The sequence below is a fragment of the Sesamum indicum genome, linkage group LG4 (assembly GCF_000512975.1).
Source record: "Sesamum indicum cultivar Zhongzhi No. 13 linkage group LG4, S_indicum_v1.0, whole genome shotgun sequence".
Taxonomy (NCBI): Eukaryota; Viridiplantae; Streptophyta; class Magnoliopsida; order Lamiales; family Pedaliaceae; genus Sesamum; species Sesamum indicum.
The window spans coordinates 16426485-16442820 of record NC_026148.1 but is presented as its reverse complement, the minus strand read 5'-3'; the positions used below and the strand labels follow the sequence as shown (position 1 = coordinate 16442820).

General features: G+C 38.6%; 2 protein-coding genes across 3 annotated transcripts; one reads left to right on the top strand and one right to left on the bottom strand.

Annotated features, from left to right (window-relative positions):
• On the top strand, positions 6977-13471 carry LOC105161254. Of its 2 annotated transcripts, XM_020693466.1 has the most exons (16): positions 6977-7065; positions 7750-7831; positions 8135-8257; positions 8414-8497; positions 8798-8887; positions 9552-9629; positions 9712-9830; positions 10010-10111; positions 10572-10688; positions 11431-11499; positions 11708-11774; positions 12209-12262; positions 12357-12440; positions 12781-12813; positions 12913-12951; positions 13043-13471. In XM_020693466.1, the coding sequence occupies exons 3-16, from the start codon at positions 8135-8137 to the stop codon at positions 13175-13177; spliced, it is 1194 nt and encodes a 397-aa protein (XP_020549125.1). In that variant the 5' UTR covers positions 6977-7065; positions 7750-7831; the 3' UTR covers positions 13178-13471. The 2 variants fall into 2 exon arrangements, with proteins under 2 accessions (XP_020549125.1, XP_020549124.1); XM_020693465.1 differs by lacking the exon at positions 7750-7831.
• Positions 14081-15575, bottom strand: LOC105161253. The gene is made up of 2 exons (XM_011078887.2): positions 15132-15575; positions 14081-14990 (listed from the first exon to the last, which is right to left on the bottom strand). The coding sequence occupies exons 1-2, from the start codon at positions 15216-15218 to the stop codon at positions 14733-14735; spliced, it is 345 nt and encodes a 114-aa protein (XP_011077189.1). The 5' UTR covers positions 15219-15575; the 3' UTR covers positions 14081-14732.

Here is a 16336-nt window from a genome sequence, read left to right as displayed (position 1 = left end):
CAATCGACCATGTTTTTAGGCCGGGATGGCGTAATGCGATGGCTCGTAGTCCTTGCTTTACCTCATTCAGTTATATTACTTGTGTTATACTCTTTGCTTGCTTTTTGACTGATAAAATGCTTGCATCCTGCTTGAGGAGGGGGCCGTCCGTATGTTGTGAGGGATACCATTTCTCCTCGATCCCCTATGTTCTCCGGAACAGGGTTAACATTCATGTTATCTTGCAAAGCGTATGTATTTACAGATGAACGAAGGGCATGTGAGGGCTTTGAATAGGGACCCGGGGTTCCCCTGATGACGAATGTCTGTATGATTTTTAGCAGGCTTACTCCTATTTTATTTTATGTCTCACATTATTCTAGGTAAAAGCGTGAAAAATGTCATACCTTTATGAGGGATGCCCCCAAGAGGGGGCCTGTCTGGTGATGAGGGATGTTATTCAAGAGGACCCATTTTTTTAAGAAGATATCCTTTAGCAGGGCTTGTATTGTAAGGGGGATGTACCTCATTACGCATAGAATTTTTTAAGATTGTGTAAGTTCCAAGAATGAGATAGGAGATGTCTTTCATGGTCCTCTAATTCATAGGCTCCTCGACCTATTACTCTTGTGACTTTGTAAGGACCATCCCGGGTAAAGGTCTAATTTTCCTACCGATTTAAGGTGTCTACCCTTCGACGCACCAGACAGACTTTACCCTTTTATTATGGGCATTAATCATGGTGTTTTTATATCTTTGTATGCGAATAAAAGCCTTCTCTCTCGATTCTTCAATGAGGTACAAGTTTTCTTTCAGGAGCTCAGTATTATATTTTTTAGAAAAATGTAAGATTCTATGAGAATGCATCCCTAACTCAGTTGGGATGATGGCCTCAGTTCCATAAACCAAAGTGAAGGAATTTTCCCCTTAGTAGATCCTTGAGTGGTTGTTCTATAAGCCCATAAAACGTTTGTTAGTTCCTCCATTCAGTTTTCGCCGACTTGTTATAATCTCCTTTTAATCCCTTGTACTAGAATAGGATTGGTGACCTCTACCTGTCCATTGGACTAGGGGTGTGCCACTATAAACCTTTGTTTGATCTGTAAACCCTTACACTAGTCCTGTATTTTTCGACCTTGAAACTATCGTCCATTGTCCAAAATTATTTCTCTAGGAAGCCTGAAGCGGCAAATAATATTCTTCCATACAAATTTCATCACTTCACCTTCTGTGATGCAAGCAAGTGGTTCTGCCTCCACCCAATTTGTGAAGTAATCAATGGTTATTAAGAGAAATTTACTTTGACCAGGAGCCAAGGGAATGGCCCCATTATATCTATCCCCCATTGTGAGAAAGGACAAGGTGACAGCATGGTGGTGAGGGGTTCTGTTCACTGATGTATAAGAGAATAATGTTTCTGACAATTTTCGCATTTATTCACCAATTGTTTAGTATATTGTTTCAAAGTGTGCCAAAAATATCCTATTTGCAAGGCGTTATTAGCTAACATCAATGTTCCAACATGTGCTCCGCTACATCCACTATCTATTTCTTTGAGAACATGTACTCCTTCTTGCTGGGATAAGCACCAGAGTAAAGGGTGTGTAAATGATTTTTTATATAGGACTCCTCCCAGCAATAAGAAGCGGGTGGTGCGAGCCTTGAGTTTGGCAGCGTCCCATCTATTCTCAGGAAGGTGTCCCTCTTCTAACCATCAAATTATGGGTGTCCTCCAATATTCTATCAGAGATATCACTTTAATGTTCAAGGGAGACCTCAGTTTAGGAAAGTGTTGTATAGTAATGTGCCTAGTCTTGCAATCCTCCAAGGTACTTGCGAGCTTGGAGAGAAAATCAGTCATAACATTTTCTCCTCTCGTGATTTGAACAAGCTGAAAACTTTCAAATCCTGTTCTTAATTCTACTATCTATTGTAAATATTTTACCATACTCTCCTCTTTGGTTTCATAAGTGCCCTCTACTTATTTGACTATTAGCTAGGAATCTGAATAAGTAATAAGATGTCTGGCTCCTACCTCATGAGCCATCTTCATGCTTACTACAAGTGCTCTGTACTTAGCTTCATTGTTGGAGGCCTTGAATCTAACATGACAACGAACTCCAAATCCTCCCCATGAGGTGAGGTGATGACTATGCTCGCACCAATACCTTAGGTCTTGGATGATCCGTCTACATGAAGCAACTATTTTTTTACCTTGGAGGTGTCCTCTGCAAGTGCCCCCGCCATCTTGGAGACGAAATCAGCCAAAGCTTGAGCTTTGATAGTTGTTTCATGGTAAGTATGAGATATCGTATTAACTTAATTCCACCGCCTACTTCACCAATCATTCGGAAGTATCTGGCTTACACAAAGTTTGTTTCAATGGTAGGTTTGTCTTCACCCCAATAGGTTATGAAAGAAAGTAGGGGACGCAATCTTCTAACTGTGATTACTAGTGCTAGAGCCATTGATAGGCACATGTTTTCCTCCATCCTCTCGAATAAGGACAAAGCTAACAGCCTGAGAAGTAGCAGAGAGATACAGGTAAAGGGTGTCCCCCGGGGATAGCTTTACTAACAGGGGGAGCACAGCCAGATACTTTTTGAGTTCCTCGAAGGCTTGCTAACACACGGCATTCCATTCAAAATTCTTTGCCTTCCTCAATACATTAAAGAAAGGTAAACTCTTCTCTATAGCTTTAAAGAGAAAGCAACTAAAACTTTAGTATGGGTCCTTTTGTATCTCTCCGGGTATGCCCGGAGTACCTTGTAAATATTACTGGATGAATGAAAACTTACAATTCATCAAAAAAAAAAAAAAAGCGACTAAGTGTGGCAATCCTCCCAGTCAACCGTTGTACTTCGTTAATATTAGTTGGTGCCTTCATGTCGAAGATGGCTTTAATCTTAAGGGGGTCAGCTTCAATTCCTTTTTGAGCTATCATGAATCTGAGGAAGCGCCCTCCCCGTACTTTGGATGCGCATTTTTCTGGATTGAGCTTGAGTTGATAATTTCTCAAGACGGAAAGCGTTTCCTCCAGCTCTGCAATGTGGTATCCGACTTTCTTACTCTTTACTAGCATGTCATCCACATAGACTTCAATGTTCCTTCTCAACTGTGGACGAAATATTTAGTCTACCAGACGTTGGTACGTGGTTCCTGCGTCCGAATGGCATAACAGAATGTGCCAACATAACTGATAAAACTAACCTTCTTCCGATTTTCAGGAGCCAGCATAAACTGATTATATCCTTGCGAAACATTCTCAACAGTTCACATCCAAATGTGGAATCAACCAATTGACTGGTTCGAGGTTAATCATAAAAATTCTTGGGACATGTTTTGTTGAGATCCTTAAAGTCAAGGCACATTCTCCACTTTCCTCCCGATTTAGTTACCCAGACCACGTTGGACAAACACTCAGGGAACTGTATCTCCTTGATGTATCCTGCTTCCATCAGTTTGTCTACCTCAGCTTTAATTATCTTGTCTTTCTTATGTTCAGAGTATCTTTTCTTTTACTTCACCAGCTTGATGTTAGGATCTATGTCGAGGTGATGAGTAATAATATTTGGGTCGATCCCCTCCAGATCTTATGGGTTCTAGACGAAGATATCTATATTGTGTCGTAAGCATTAGTTTATTTCTTCGAATAGTACCCTCCATTTGGGAACCAATCCGAGTAACTTTATCTAGATTTTTAGGTATAAGCTCAGTATTCAACAATTCTTCAGCTGCTTGAACTTCGGTGGGTGTCCCTTTTCCATCATTAGCCTCCTTCGCCAGTTCGATGTCTTTCCCTCGCTTACTCGGGGGCACCTTCCCAGATGCTTCATCCATATCCCTTTTTTGGCCTTTGCGCACAACTTCTATATAATATTTGTGTGACTATTGGGGGTCCCCCTGCACCTCTCCTACGCCACTGGGTGCAAGGAATTTTATCTTCAAATGTAGAGATTACAGCTTGGAAATCGTTAAGGATGGACCTCCCCAAGATGTTGTTGTAAGCAGATGGTATGTCCACCACCAAGAATTTCAATAGGCAAGTTTCTGAAGTAGACCTAGTTCCCAAGGTCAAGGGAAGTGAGATCATTCCCCGAGCATGGACTACTTCTCCCGCAAAGCCATACTGAGAGGTATTCACCTTTTCTAGGGGTATGTTCCCCAACTGCATCTGGTCATAGGCTTCTCCAAATAATACATCCGTTGAGCTTCCCGAATCTATAAAATTCGCCCTACTTCATAGTTGGCAAATAATGAAGTGATGACTAGAGCGTCATTGTGGAAAGTTTTAGGTCCCAATCGTTCTGCTCGCCCGAACTGGATGAGGGGGATGTCCTCCATTGCCTCCACATCTAATATCCCCCTCATAGTTACATCATATACTTCTCTTACTTGCGTTTTTTTAGGGTGGTGACAATTACCTCCAATAGATCCTCCTGCTATCATTCGTATGACTCCTTTACAGGGGGGTCATTAGTCTCGGCCCTACCCCCGGACACAATCTTGTGCCCTTTCCTCGGGAAAAATTCAGGACTAGAAGTTTTTGTCTCCTTTGATTTATCAGCCTCTAGCTTTTGATAGGGTCCTATCCCTTGCGCCTTTTCACAACACACGCATTATTGCATATATCCATTTTGGATAAGTCATTCAATCTTATTCTTTAGGAGTCAGCATTCCTCGGTAGTATGACCATAGTCATTGTGAAAATAGCAGACTTATCAGATTTGGGGCGATGAGAGCCATCCTTCCACGACCTTGGACGAGCTAGCAGACCTTTTCTCTCGAGTACCATGAGAACTTAGAAATGGGCTCAGTCAACTGGGTATACACCACATTCAATTTCTGGAAGGGTGGGGTGGTTTCTTGTCCTGAAATCAGTTCGGGGTTTCTTGGAGGGGGTTCTTCCTTTGTTTCGTTCATCTTCTCTCCACGACTATCCCTTTTGGAGGCCTAGGAGTCCTCATATTGATGCAGTTTGCAGCACGGGCTAGAAGAGCATCACTTGGAAATGGGCTTCTTAGCTAAAGACTTAAAGAAGTCTCCATCTGAGAACTCGTGAGAGAAAGCACTAGCTTTTACTTCCTGGATAGCTGAGGGCACCTCCAGTGGTGCTGCATTGAAACTTTGTAGGTACTACTTTAAAGGTTCGTTTTTCTTCTATCGCACAACAAAGAGGCTAAGTTCTATCTTTTGAAGCTTTCAACTGTTGGAAAATTGGTGTAAAAAGAGAGATCGAAACTCCTATAAACTTCTTATTGCTCCCAAGGGCAATTGGTTGAACCAGTGTTGAGTCTCCCTGGTGAATGTGGTGATGAAGACATAGCATTTGATCCCATCTGTATATCTATGTAGGAAGGTTGCATTCTCAAAGGGCGAGAGATGCTCCTGAGGGTCAGTGGTACCATTGCACTCAGCGATGACTGGGGTACGGCAATTTGCTGGGAGTTCATCTGCCATCACCGCCTCTGTGAAGGGGACACCCTGCTACTCTTCTATGGAAGTCCCTACAATTTGGTATTGGACGTCTTGGAGGTCTTGTTGTAGGCATTCCAAATGCGCAAGCCATTGTAGAAGAACCTCCTGTTGGGCTAATGGGGGAGGCTCCTGTCCTCCTAGCGCCGGAGGTGCAAGGGCAGGGATGCTTCCCTCAACGTCTTCTTCTGTGGTGTCCACATCAAACGGAGTGGTTGTGCAAGCGGGGACCAACACGACCACCTGTTCTAGAATGATATCGAAATCATCCGTTGGATGGCTCCTAAGAGGGCTGAGACAGCTCTCTCGAGGTTGTATTCGAAGAAGTGCTGCATCTTGGAGGATCAGCCATGGGATCTACAGGTTTGGGAGGTGGTGGTAGTAGTGTCAAGGGTGTTGGAACTGGTACTCCACTGGTGGGGGCTAGGGACTCTCCTGCAACAACTTGCAAGGACAGGGTGTTACCAGATGCCTCCATGGTTTTCAGCTTGCTTGCGGTGTTACTGGGGGTTTTCATTGTTACTCACCTCTTCAACTCTGTGTTTCCCATAGACGCCGCCAATTGATGCATACAGAAATAGCATGGGTCCGAGTTGTTGGAGACCCTTCACTAGCGAGTACTCCTAGCCGAGAGGAGTCATAATCACCAGGGAGTCCAGGATTTTGGGGGGACTTCCCTTAAACCATGTCTTCCATGATGGCGAAGAGGTACACTTGGCAGATCAAGCATATGCCACGCAGGTAACTAAGTGTAGGCCTTGGGCAAGTCAATTTTATCGGGCCATGTTCTTGGGCTGAATCCATGGATATCTTGGGCTGCTACCCTTCTTCATGGGCGATTTGGCTTATTGGGCCGTTGGGATTAAGGTATTGGGTGGCCTTAAACTCTTTATTGTACTTTGGGGTAGACCTCCTTGGGCCATATGCATCAGAAAATATTTATTTTTGGACAATTATTTAAATAATAATTTAATTATATTAAATATGTCGTTAATCAAGTTATTTAAATATTTAATATTATCAAGTTATTATCTAATAGCTTGTGACATTATTTAGATAGTAAATTGGTCGTATTAAATATGTCATTGATCAAATTATATAAATATTTAATATAATTAAGTTATTATTTAAATAATTATCTAAATGTAAATATTTTTGGGATTAAATACAAATAAACGGCATCGTTGTCGAACCAAAAGTGACAGTAAATTTGAATCCACTCGAACTTACCTATATATTTACATCTATTTTATAGATTCATGTTTTTGTAAATGTTCTTGTTGTTTTTCATGAAAGTGATTAAATTTATCTTGTATTGGATTAAATTCTGAATTTGCATGATATATAATCAACAATATAATTTAATAAAAAGAATATTTTATTTTTGAATAACAAGGTAGTAGTAGGGCCATATATATATATAGTTCGAGGAAATGGGAAGGGAGTGGTGGGAAACGCATTTTGTTCAATTATTGGCCATCTTCTTCGCTACTCTTCTTATTCTTCTTCTTCTCTATTCTTCTCTTTTTCTTCTCTCTCTCTTTTTGCATTTTTGTGGTCGGCGGGCAATCTATGAATGTATGTGTTGGATTGATGGATGGATGGATGTGTGTATGTCTGTCTTTCCTCCTCCTCATTATTATTAATTAATATATATAGTTAATTTAAGCCATTAATGTTTAATTTGCATGTCGTCGTCCTCCATCGTAAACAATCATGTCAATTAATTTATTAGTTTGACGTCGAAGAATTATTGATTAGAAGCAAAATGTGATAATCCACATATACCATATATATATATATATATGTGTGTATATTACAGATGGAAAAAAGGAGAGAGAGTGAGATAGATATATATGATATGAATTGTGGAACAGTAGTGTGATGGTGTTTTGGGGAGGGCGCCCCGAAAAAGGTATTAATTAATTAGTTTGTGATGAGTTGTATAGTGATATTGATGAGCGTTAATTAATTGTTTGGAGGATATGATGGGGCGCTCATCTAACTTATGTATAATATATTTCTAATTGTGCATGCAACACTAATGCATATATATATATATATGTATATATATATAACCCGTCACCTCTGTATAATTCCCATTTCAATCACTTCTTGCATCATCATATACATACTTACGATCATTGTGAATGCAATACATGGTGTTGTACTCTTTGTCTTTCCTGATTATATATATATATATATATATGATCCAGTTCTCATCTTGTGCTCTCTCGATCCTCATTGCCATTAATTCATTCAATAACAACACATCATCTCCATTGCTTTATCTAGCTTCAGGATGAAAAGGGGATGCAATCTGTCAGTCGTCATACGAAAAACGGAAAGTTAATTGACTAAGAGGAGATCAAGAAATGTAATTAGCTGCCTAGCTTCTCTTCCAAATGTATATCGTAATCTTGTATCATTATTGATTTTTTGTTTGCTTTGCTCATCATTATGAGGCTCTCACTCTGGTGGGAGTAGTGACACAATTCTCACGAATTCTTATTACTCTTGGATAATAAGCTAAACTCTCATAGTAAAGAATTGATCATGTATAACTTATGTTAACTCTTCTTTTTCAGCACCTCATGCATGAAAACTGCAAAAAGTTTTCTTTTTAATAATCAATCAAAGTACAATGCAACATATTTAATCCTTGAATTGCCTTCCTCAGATGCCGATATCCAGAGATTGTAAAGGTTGGAGAACATGTTTCCGTACCCTCTTTCCTGCAGCTTCTCTACTCTTTGTAGTACTCTTTATATGGAGCCCAGTAATCTCACAACCCAGTAAAGAGGTTGTTGTTATGCTCCATTATATATTATATGCACCTTGGGACCTGAATTTTCTTTTGCCCAAGTTTTATGTGTTGGATCACTTTTGACAGCTTCATTTTCCTTTGTAATATTGATATTTACACTGATAAACATGAAATAATTGGATTTTCATATAGGTAACTCTTAGACCTTTACAGCAGAAACAGTTCAAAGGGAGTTTGAGTCTAGAAAGGAACACCTCCAAAAATACTGCTTGTCGGGTATGTGTTCCTCTCGAACTCTTTGCTGATTATTCTTCTTACTTTTTCAGTTTAAGCACATTGGACATTCTCATGATTTCAACCTTCTTTTCAACTGATATGCTTCTGATTATGTGTGGAAGAGCAGAAGTCTGAGTAAATTTCACTTAAACAATGAAAGAATTAGAAGTTGGGAGAGCACTTTAGGATTATTATTGAAATTCAACTAATATGATGCACAGTCTATATTTTTGTGGATACAAATTCTACATAATGCTCAACTATTCAACGCATAATTCCTGTTATCTTTTCTGGAACCAGCGGAGGCCTCCTGGAAGAGAGACACTACCTAGAGGAATAGTTGCCGAAACCTCTAACTTGGAAAGACGACCGTTATGGGGTTTACCAAAGGTACTACTGAGTCAAATAGCATATTCAAAGATGACGCCTTATCTTCTTTATTCTTTTCTTTGAGTTATAAGCATCATGATTCAAAATTCTTTAACTGCTAAAAGTGGAAAAATTCTCTGGCTGACTGGTTAGCAAGCAAAAGTTGATTAAATAAACTTACATGATTCCCGTTATTTACTTTCTTAGAAAAATTAACTGTGGACTACTAGCAGTAGTTTGAGAAAATGTTATCATTAGTTTGTCCCAATCATTTTAAACTACTTCTTGTTCCTTGTTTAACAGGAAGCAAAAGGCAGTTTAGAAGAGAAATCGCAGTGTAGGAAACAGTTAGTTGAAAATTAGTTCCCCACCTTATATATGTTGTCTCAGGCTGATGAACAATTCCCTTTGGTTAGGTTACGACCAATGATTATCAGTCCTCATTTACAGAAGTGAGGACTTTAACCTGCAATATAACACTTCGCTAAAAGTAATTTGACTGTGAAATTGTTGCAATTTTGGACCATCAGGCCCCGTTACAAAAGTGAGGGGTTTGTGCAAACTTGGTAAACCTTGGCATACGCTCAAAGTTTATGATGGGAAAAATATTTCATTAATACTTCAGTACTGAGCTCTGTTTAACAGAGTCAGGTCATAACCATTGACTTTACAATTGTGCAAGCAGAAGACAAATACTTCCAGTCTACTTGCTATTGCTGTTGGAATCAAGCAGAAGGAAAATGTAGATAAGATGGTACAAAAGGTAAAGTTTCTACTGCTCACTATATGAAAATGATACCTTCAGTCGTTCTCATGTTAATAACATTTACCACATTAAATTTCAGTTCCTAGGAAGCAACTTTGTTGTGATGCTCTTCCATTATGATGGTGTTGTTGATGAGTGGAAGGCTTTTGAATGGAGCAGTACTGTCATACATGTATCTGCTGATAATCAAACTAAATGGTGAGCATGATAGATATGGTATTATGTTTGTTTTAATATTCTCTTTTATAAGTAGTTGGTTATCATTTGGTTCTTATTCGATGAATATGTGAAAGCTTAATTAATAGCCTCTTTCTTGATGGTTGCTCTACTTAGACAACAATTTATTGCCACGCTTCTGATGAGTACTCATTCACTAGGTGGTTCGCAAAAAGATTCTTACATCCAGATATTGTAGCAGCATACGATTATATTTTCTTGTGGGATGAAGATCTTGGTGTTGAAAACTTCCATCCTGAACGGTATGCGGACCTGAATTGTTCATAGAGTAGGAGTTAATCTGAGAAAAGGGTGATCTGAACTTTAGTTTTCTCAAAAAATTACCAGGTTTTGCATTTCAGCGCTCGGCCTAATTTAATTCGTAATAGAAGGTATTGATGAGATCATCTAATATAGAGTATATTAATGCTTGATTTAACAGCTACAATAGAGCCTCAGAGTTTATCCTGAACACCCATTCTTTTGTTTTCGTAGTCTTGCTCTTTCGTTCTCATATATTTCAATCATCCACAACCCGAAATACCTATAGCAAGTATATGTCATGTCCTCCCAAGAATTGGATGAAACTGAAATTTTCTACTTTTCCAAGGAAGTTATATTACCTTATGAAAATTGCTTCCAAATAGAGATTGACTCAATTTGTACGTAAACAGATGTACCCTACTAACTTTTCATCTCTCACGACCTGTGTGCTTTATTTAGATACTTATCCATTGTGAAAGATGAAGGGCTTGAGATATCACAACCAGCACTCGAAATTGGAGAATCTGAGGTGCATCATCTTATCACTGCACGGTGGAGGAGAGCAAATGTGCACAGGTTTGTCCATATCATAGTTCATACTCATAGTGCCACCAGGATTCAGAAGTAGCTCTTTCTAGGCAGTACCTGACATTGGATTTTCTAATGGAGACGTACAAGGATACAGAACTTTCGTATCAAAATTGAATACCCATTCGAAGGGGCAGTCAAGGAGAAATGATAACCTGAAAATATATTTATGGGCTTGGAACATGGTCGAAATAGTTAAATTAGAGCTCAATATGTCTATGGACCAGAGCAAATGTAACAAAGACGAAAATGATATATTTGATATTATGGATGACCAGTTACACAGGGAACCGAAAATACCTTTGAGGCCAGTTCAGCCTATAGATAGAAGAGCCAGACTATGTTTGAATTTGGAAATTGAGGTTAATTCTGCAGGATTCATGGTTTATCATACATCTGAGGCAAGTTGTTACTGGACCAAATAACTAATCTAAAATTACAAAACTATGCTGTTTGAACTGTTTTGATTTCTTGTCTCTAACCTGAGCTGCCTTTCGAATTAGTAACCTCAAATATAAATATCCAACACGATTTGAGCTTCAATTACAGGCCCCACTTTTTGTTCTGAATATATCAATGACGACTAGGTAAGTATACAACAGTCATCCTATTTCTCCTCTTTGGTGTAGAAACTCAGTTATTCGAATGATTAAGTATCATGCTAAGTTATCAACTAAGAAACTCTTCTGTTGTTTCTATAGATAAAACCAACTCTTTTTTCATATTGCAGACGGGCTTATAAACTTGATGGTAAGGGCATTCGATGCGATAATACAAGCTCCACTCCTCCATGCACAGGGTAGAATTTTACAGTTAAACAACTTGAACTTTCTTATTAATTTAATTCGGGGCTGTAGATTGATACTTATCTGCTGATGTAAAGGGAAATTTGACCCTGATGCGTCAGGCTGATCAGAAATTCAAATTAGATGTATTTTATCATCACGGGTTGAAAAGGTATTTACTTCATTTTACGACTACATTGATATGCAAAAGTTATTTTACAGGTGGATAGAAGTGATGGCCCCTGTATTCTCCAAAGCTGCCTGGCGTTGTGTATGGTACATGATCCAGGTATTCTCATTGATTCTGCATTGGTATTGTGAGAAAATGCCTACAAGCCATCAAATGTATCATCATGTTTACAACATATATCTCACTGTTGTAATAATTTTGTCAAATATCCATTAAAGAAGTTTTGCGCATGAGAAAACAGGAGAAAGTTTTATCTGGATAGATAGTGCAATATAGACAAGCATTTCTGTTAGTTGTTAGCACACTTGGCATCTTGGAAAATGTAACCTTTCATTGTTGCACATCTAGATCAGATAATATCATTTTAGCCTCGTCAAGAAGGTCAAGTTGTAATATCTGGCGAACATGAGCTCTCAGTTGGAAAACATTGAGATGCATTTCCCCTTCTTGTTTCATCAATGACTTAATTGGCCTCACTGGACTAGTTGTTTTTTATTTCTAGGATGACAATTTTCATGTTGTATTTGTTACAGAATGATTTGATCCATGCTTGGGGACTAGACATGCGGCTTGGTTATTGTGCGCAGGTGCGCAGGCAATTCCCTCTACTTTGTTGCGCGTTTCCTCTTTGATTCTCTCTATTTCACTGCATTATTCCAACAGCTTCACTTGCTTGTACAGGGAGATAGAACAAAAAATATAGGAGTAGTGGATGCTGAATACGTTGTTCACTATGGCTTCCCAACACTAGGGGAACCTGATAAGGTCATTCTTAAAATCCTTGTGTTGCTTTTAATTTCTATGATCTATCTTGTTGATTTCTTTTAAATAGTTTGGTCTTTATGACATCATCCCTCCACACTTTCTTCGAAAAAAAAAAAAAAGTAGAGTACGCGTCTTCTGATAAACAAAAATTCAGAAACATAGAAGGTGGCAAAGCAAACATGGAGATAGAATTCTTTGGTGCTTTTATGTTACTTATGAGCCCTTTGTTTATCTAATTTAGATGCTAGATTTAATTAATTTTCCTAGGAATGTTATGATTCTTGTGCGTGTTGTTATGCATGTTTCTTGAACTTGAATTTTCATATTCCGTGTTGTGCAGGGCAAATTAGCATCCAGCAGAGAAGAAAAGAAGGTGACAAGCAAGGGGACGTCTTTGTCATCAATCATGAAAATATATGCATGTTTAACTAAAGGTCTTAACTAAGAAGTTGTATAAAATCTATGGTTGCAGGAACCAGCCCAGCCCAATGCAATTAACCAGAGACTTGAAGTAAGTCGTGATGAGAAAAGTTTGAATTACTTGTGTGTATAGGTTGAAGCAAAGAAGAGTTAAGTAATTTTAGATGCATAAATTTTGTTAGGTGAGGAGACAGTCTTACAATGAGTACAAGGTATTCAAACGGAGATGGAAGAAAGCGGCGGAGATGGACAAGTGTTGGACTGATCTATATCCAGATGATGAACTCAAGCAGAGCATTCTTTGGCCTCTCATGTGATTTTGGCAACTCCCATATATGAAAACAGAGGGTTTATACAGAAGATATGCAGCAGCTTAAATCATACATTATAGAGGCATTGTTGTACAAAAAGTGAGTTGAGAAACGCAAGGGTGTCTCAGCTGAGGCTGTGATATGTGGATACTGAAAACCAACCTTCACCCTTCTCTTTATTTTCCATCTTCAGTTTTATATATGGCTTTCTGTTTGTCTGTCAAGGATGGAGATATTATTCACAGTAGGAGGCACCAACTTTTGTTTACTCGTTGTTAATGCCGTTATCATTTCATTGAATTTATCTGATCGCGGCCGTACATATATCTTGAATTTCAATTACTGGTAGCGTAGGTCTGCTAAGCATTATTATTCTTTAGCTGAATACTAATAATAATAATGCATTGCTTCGAGCAATAAAGAGTCAATCTGACTGACTTTCAAGTGATGAGCATTGGTAAGAGCAGAGCAATGGGATGATCATAAATCATAACAAATCACAAAATGGAATTTGATTGATTGTATTGTTGTGGGAGATGGTAAAGGTATTGGTAGGTGTGGGCTCTATACAACTTCCTCTGCTGAAGCACAGCAGCCACCCATGCCATGAGGGCCATGACCCACCACCTTCACCTTTCCATTGTTGTGAATAAATTCATTTTTGGGTTCATGAAAACAAAATGTTAATTGTATTTTGGCAAATTTTCCTCCAATGTTAAAAAGAGTACAAAATACAGCTGTAGTAGGGGAGGGGTGTGGGGGTGGGGGTGTGTTCAAAGGTCAAATAAATTTAAGGACCACCAGAGGAGTGGGGCTTGTTCCATTTCATTTCCCCCTTCCTAATGAGCTCCATGGTTTGCAGTTTGCAGCCCTTGGCCCAACCAACATCTATACTAGAACTAGAAAGAATGATGGAGTAATTACCTTACCCCTCCCATCTTAATTATATCCAACATATCACAATAAACAAATACTGTCGTAATAAACAAACAATGGCCATTATCTTAATCCAAAATCACACTCCCATTACCCCCATACCCATAATAACAACAACATCAACAACAAGTGACTTCTAAGCCACATTAGTTTATATTCCATCTAATATATCTATATGTGATAATAACAACACATTTTTAACCAAAAAATACTGACTTACTCTCAACCTAAAATACTAATAAGTGACACATAATCAATCAATCAGTCATGCTTCATCTCCATTAATCAGCTGCACTTGTTCATGACTGCTGCTGCTTCTGCTTCCATTAATCCATATTCTAACTAAGCTTTGCTTTCTTCAATGCCGCCATAAATGTAGGGAGAGTGATAGCAAGAGAAAAAAAGGGGGGGGACATAAGTCAATTCACTACCAAAGGCTTACCTGGAAATAGCTGTCCTTCCCTCTTAAACAATTATAAACAAATACTATTACATTACAGCTAGAAAAAACAGATATTCTCTTCCTCCTTTCCTTCCTTCACACACTCCCAAACTCTCAAACTAAATCAAAAGAGATTTCTTTTTTTCCTTTTTTTTTTTATTTAAATAAAAACAAATGAAAAATCTAAAGATGGCATCCGAAGCAATTACAAGTCTTGGGAGTGAAGGAACAAAATCCAAAGGGCCTGTTTGGGATGTTGCAATTGATTGCGTAGCAACATGGAGATGCCAAACAGTAACTTTTGCTTGCACCTCCACAGCAAGTGCATAAAGCACAAATCTGAAAGCTTCCCAGTTTCCTCCTGCTCTCATTCACCATCACCATCATCTCCACCTTTCCAGGCTCCACTACTGGCACCATCTCCTCCACATTCTCAGTTGCCTGCAAAATCATCAAGACCCAAGTTTTGAATGAAAACACAGCAACAAATGGAATCAAGACTCCTTTTTTCCACAAGAATATTCATGGATCTATGTTCTAAAAAATATATAAGTAGAGGGTGAGGAATTGGAAGAAACTCACCAGGCAAAATCTAACTCCACTTAGACTATAAGTGAACAAACCCACAAGCAAAATAGACCAAAAAATCCCACAAACACTTGTACGCATCTCTCTTCTTGTAACTATTTTCTTTTCCAAAGATCCCTGAGAAGAGATGAACCAAAATAATAGAATAAAAATAATCTGCAAGAAATTCCGGGAAATGGTGATGGGCAGGGAAGGGCAGGTGAGAAAGTAGCTGGTATGTGGTGAGAGGAAGTGAGATTTTTAGAATGAAAGAGGTGTGTGTGTGTGTGTGTGTGTGTGTGTGTTAATTAAGTAGTGCTACTGTGAGTGTGAGCATCAACCCACCCATCTATCTCTAATAATAAATAAAGTAGTTTGGAACGGATAGGAAGAAGGAAAGGTGGGGTTTAATGGAATTCAACTGTCAAGAAGAAGCTCTTTTATTTTTGGAAATGGATTCTGCATTTAATTTCCACTTATAATTTCTTTTATATTTTCCTTTTCTCCGCTTTTGTTTATTTTCTTAATTATCTTAGATGATGAAAAATGAAGAAAATGGAGATAGGAAACAGGAAAAAGAGAAAAAGTTGGCTGTGGGGGTGGGAAGTGCAACTGGGCCAAAATTGCCCTTGCACCAAAAAATAAAAAAAAAAAAAGGAAAAGGATAGTAGTGTAGTGCAGGAGTAGGAGGAGACAGCAGTCAGTGTCTTTATAGCGCAATTAAAAAAAGAAGAATAAGATAATAGGATAGGACTTAGGAGGAGAGCGTTATTGCAGTATCAAGTATATATATGCAATATGCAATATGCATGGGTGGTGGTGGTAGTGGTGGTGTGTGAATGAAAGATGATGCTATACACATAATACAGACAGACAGAGGCAGAAGAGGTGTAGTCTTCTCTTTTGAGTCCTATTGCCACATGCTGCTCCTAATTCTTGGCTCTGACGTGCACACTGCTTGCTGTAGCTTGTACTCTTCTCTTACTAATACATGCCTTTTTCCCATTTTTTTAATTATCTTATCTTGATCAAGAAATACTAATCCATGGCTCATTTAATGTGATGATTCTATATCTATTCTGGACAAATCCTGATACTGCTAATTTGATTTGCCACAAATTCGGGAGTTCTAAATTAATAATAGCTTTCAGTTTCAGTAATCTTTACGCTTATGCTCCATTATACCGTGCATTCATATTGCCATTAGCAAGCGCTTATTC

Bases quoted from the DNA above. Each gene is read 5' to 3' on its own strand.
- LOC105161254 (XM_020693465.1), top strand. From the start codon at position 7,027: ATGAATGTATGTGTTGGATTGATGGATGGATGGATGTGT. The intron at 11,775-12,208 runs GTATTCTCATTG...TATTTGTTACAG, and splicing joins GTGTATGGTACATGATCCAG to AATGATTTGATCCATGCTTG. The intron at 12,952-13,042 runs GTAAGTCGTGAT...AAATTTTGTTAG, and splicing joins CAATTAACCAGAGACTTGAA to GTGAGGAGACAGTCTTACAA.
- LOC105161253 (XM_011078887.2), bottom strand. From the start codon at position 15,218: ATGCGTACAAGTGTTTGTGGGATTTTTTGGTCTATTTTGCTTGTGGGT. The intron at 14,991-15,131 runs GTGAGTTTCTTC...ATGATTTTGCAG, and splicing joins GTGGAGTTAGATTTTGCCTG to GCAACTGAGAATGTGGAGGA.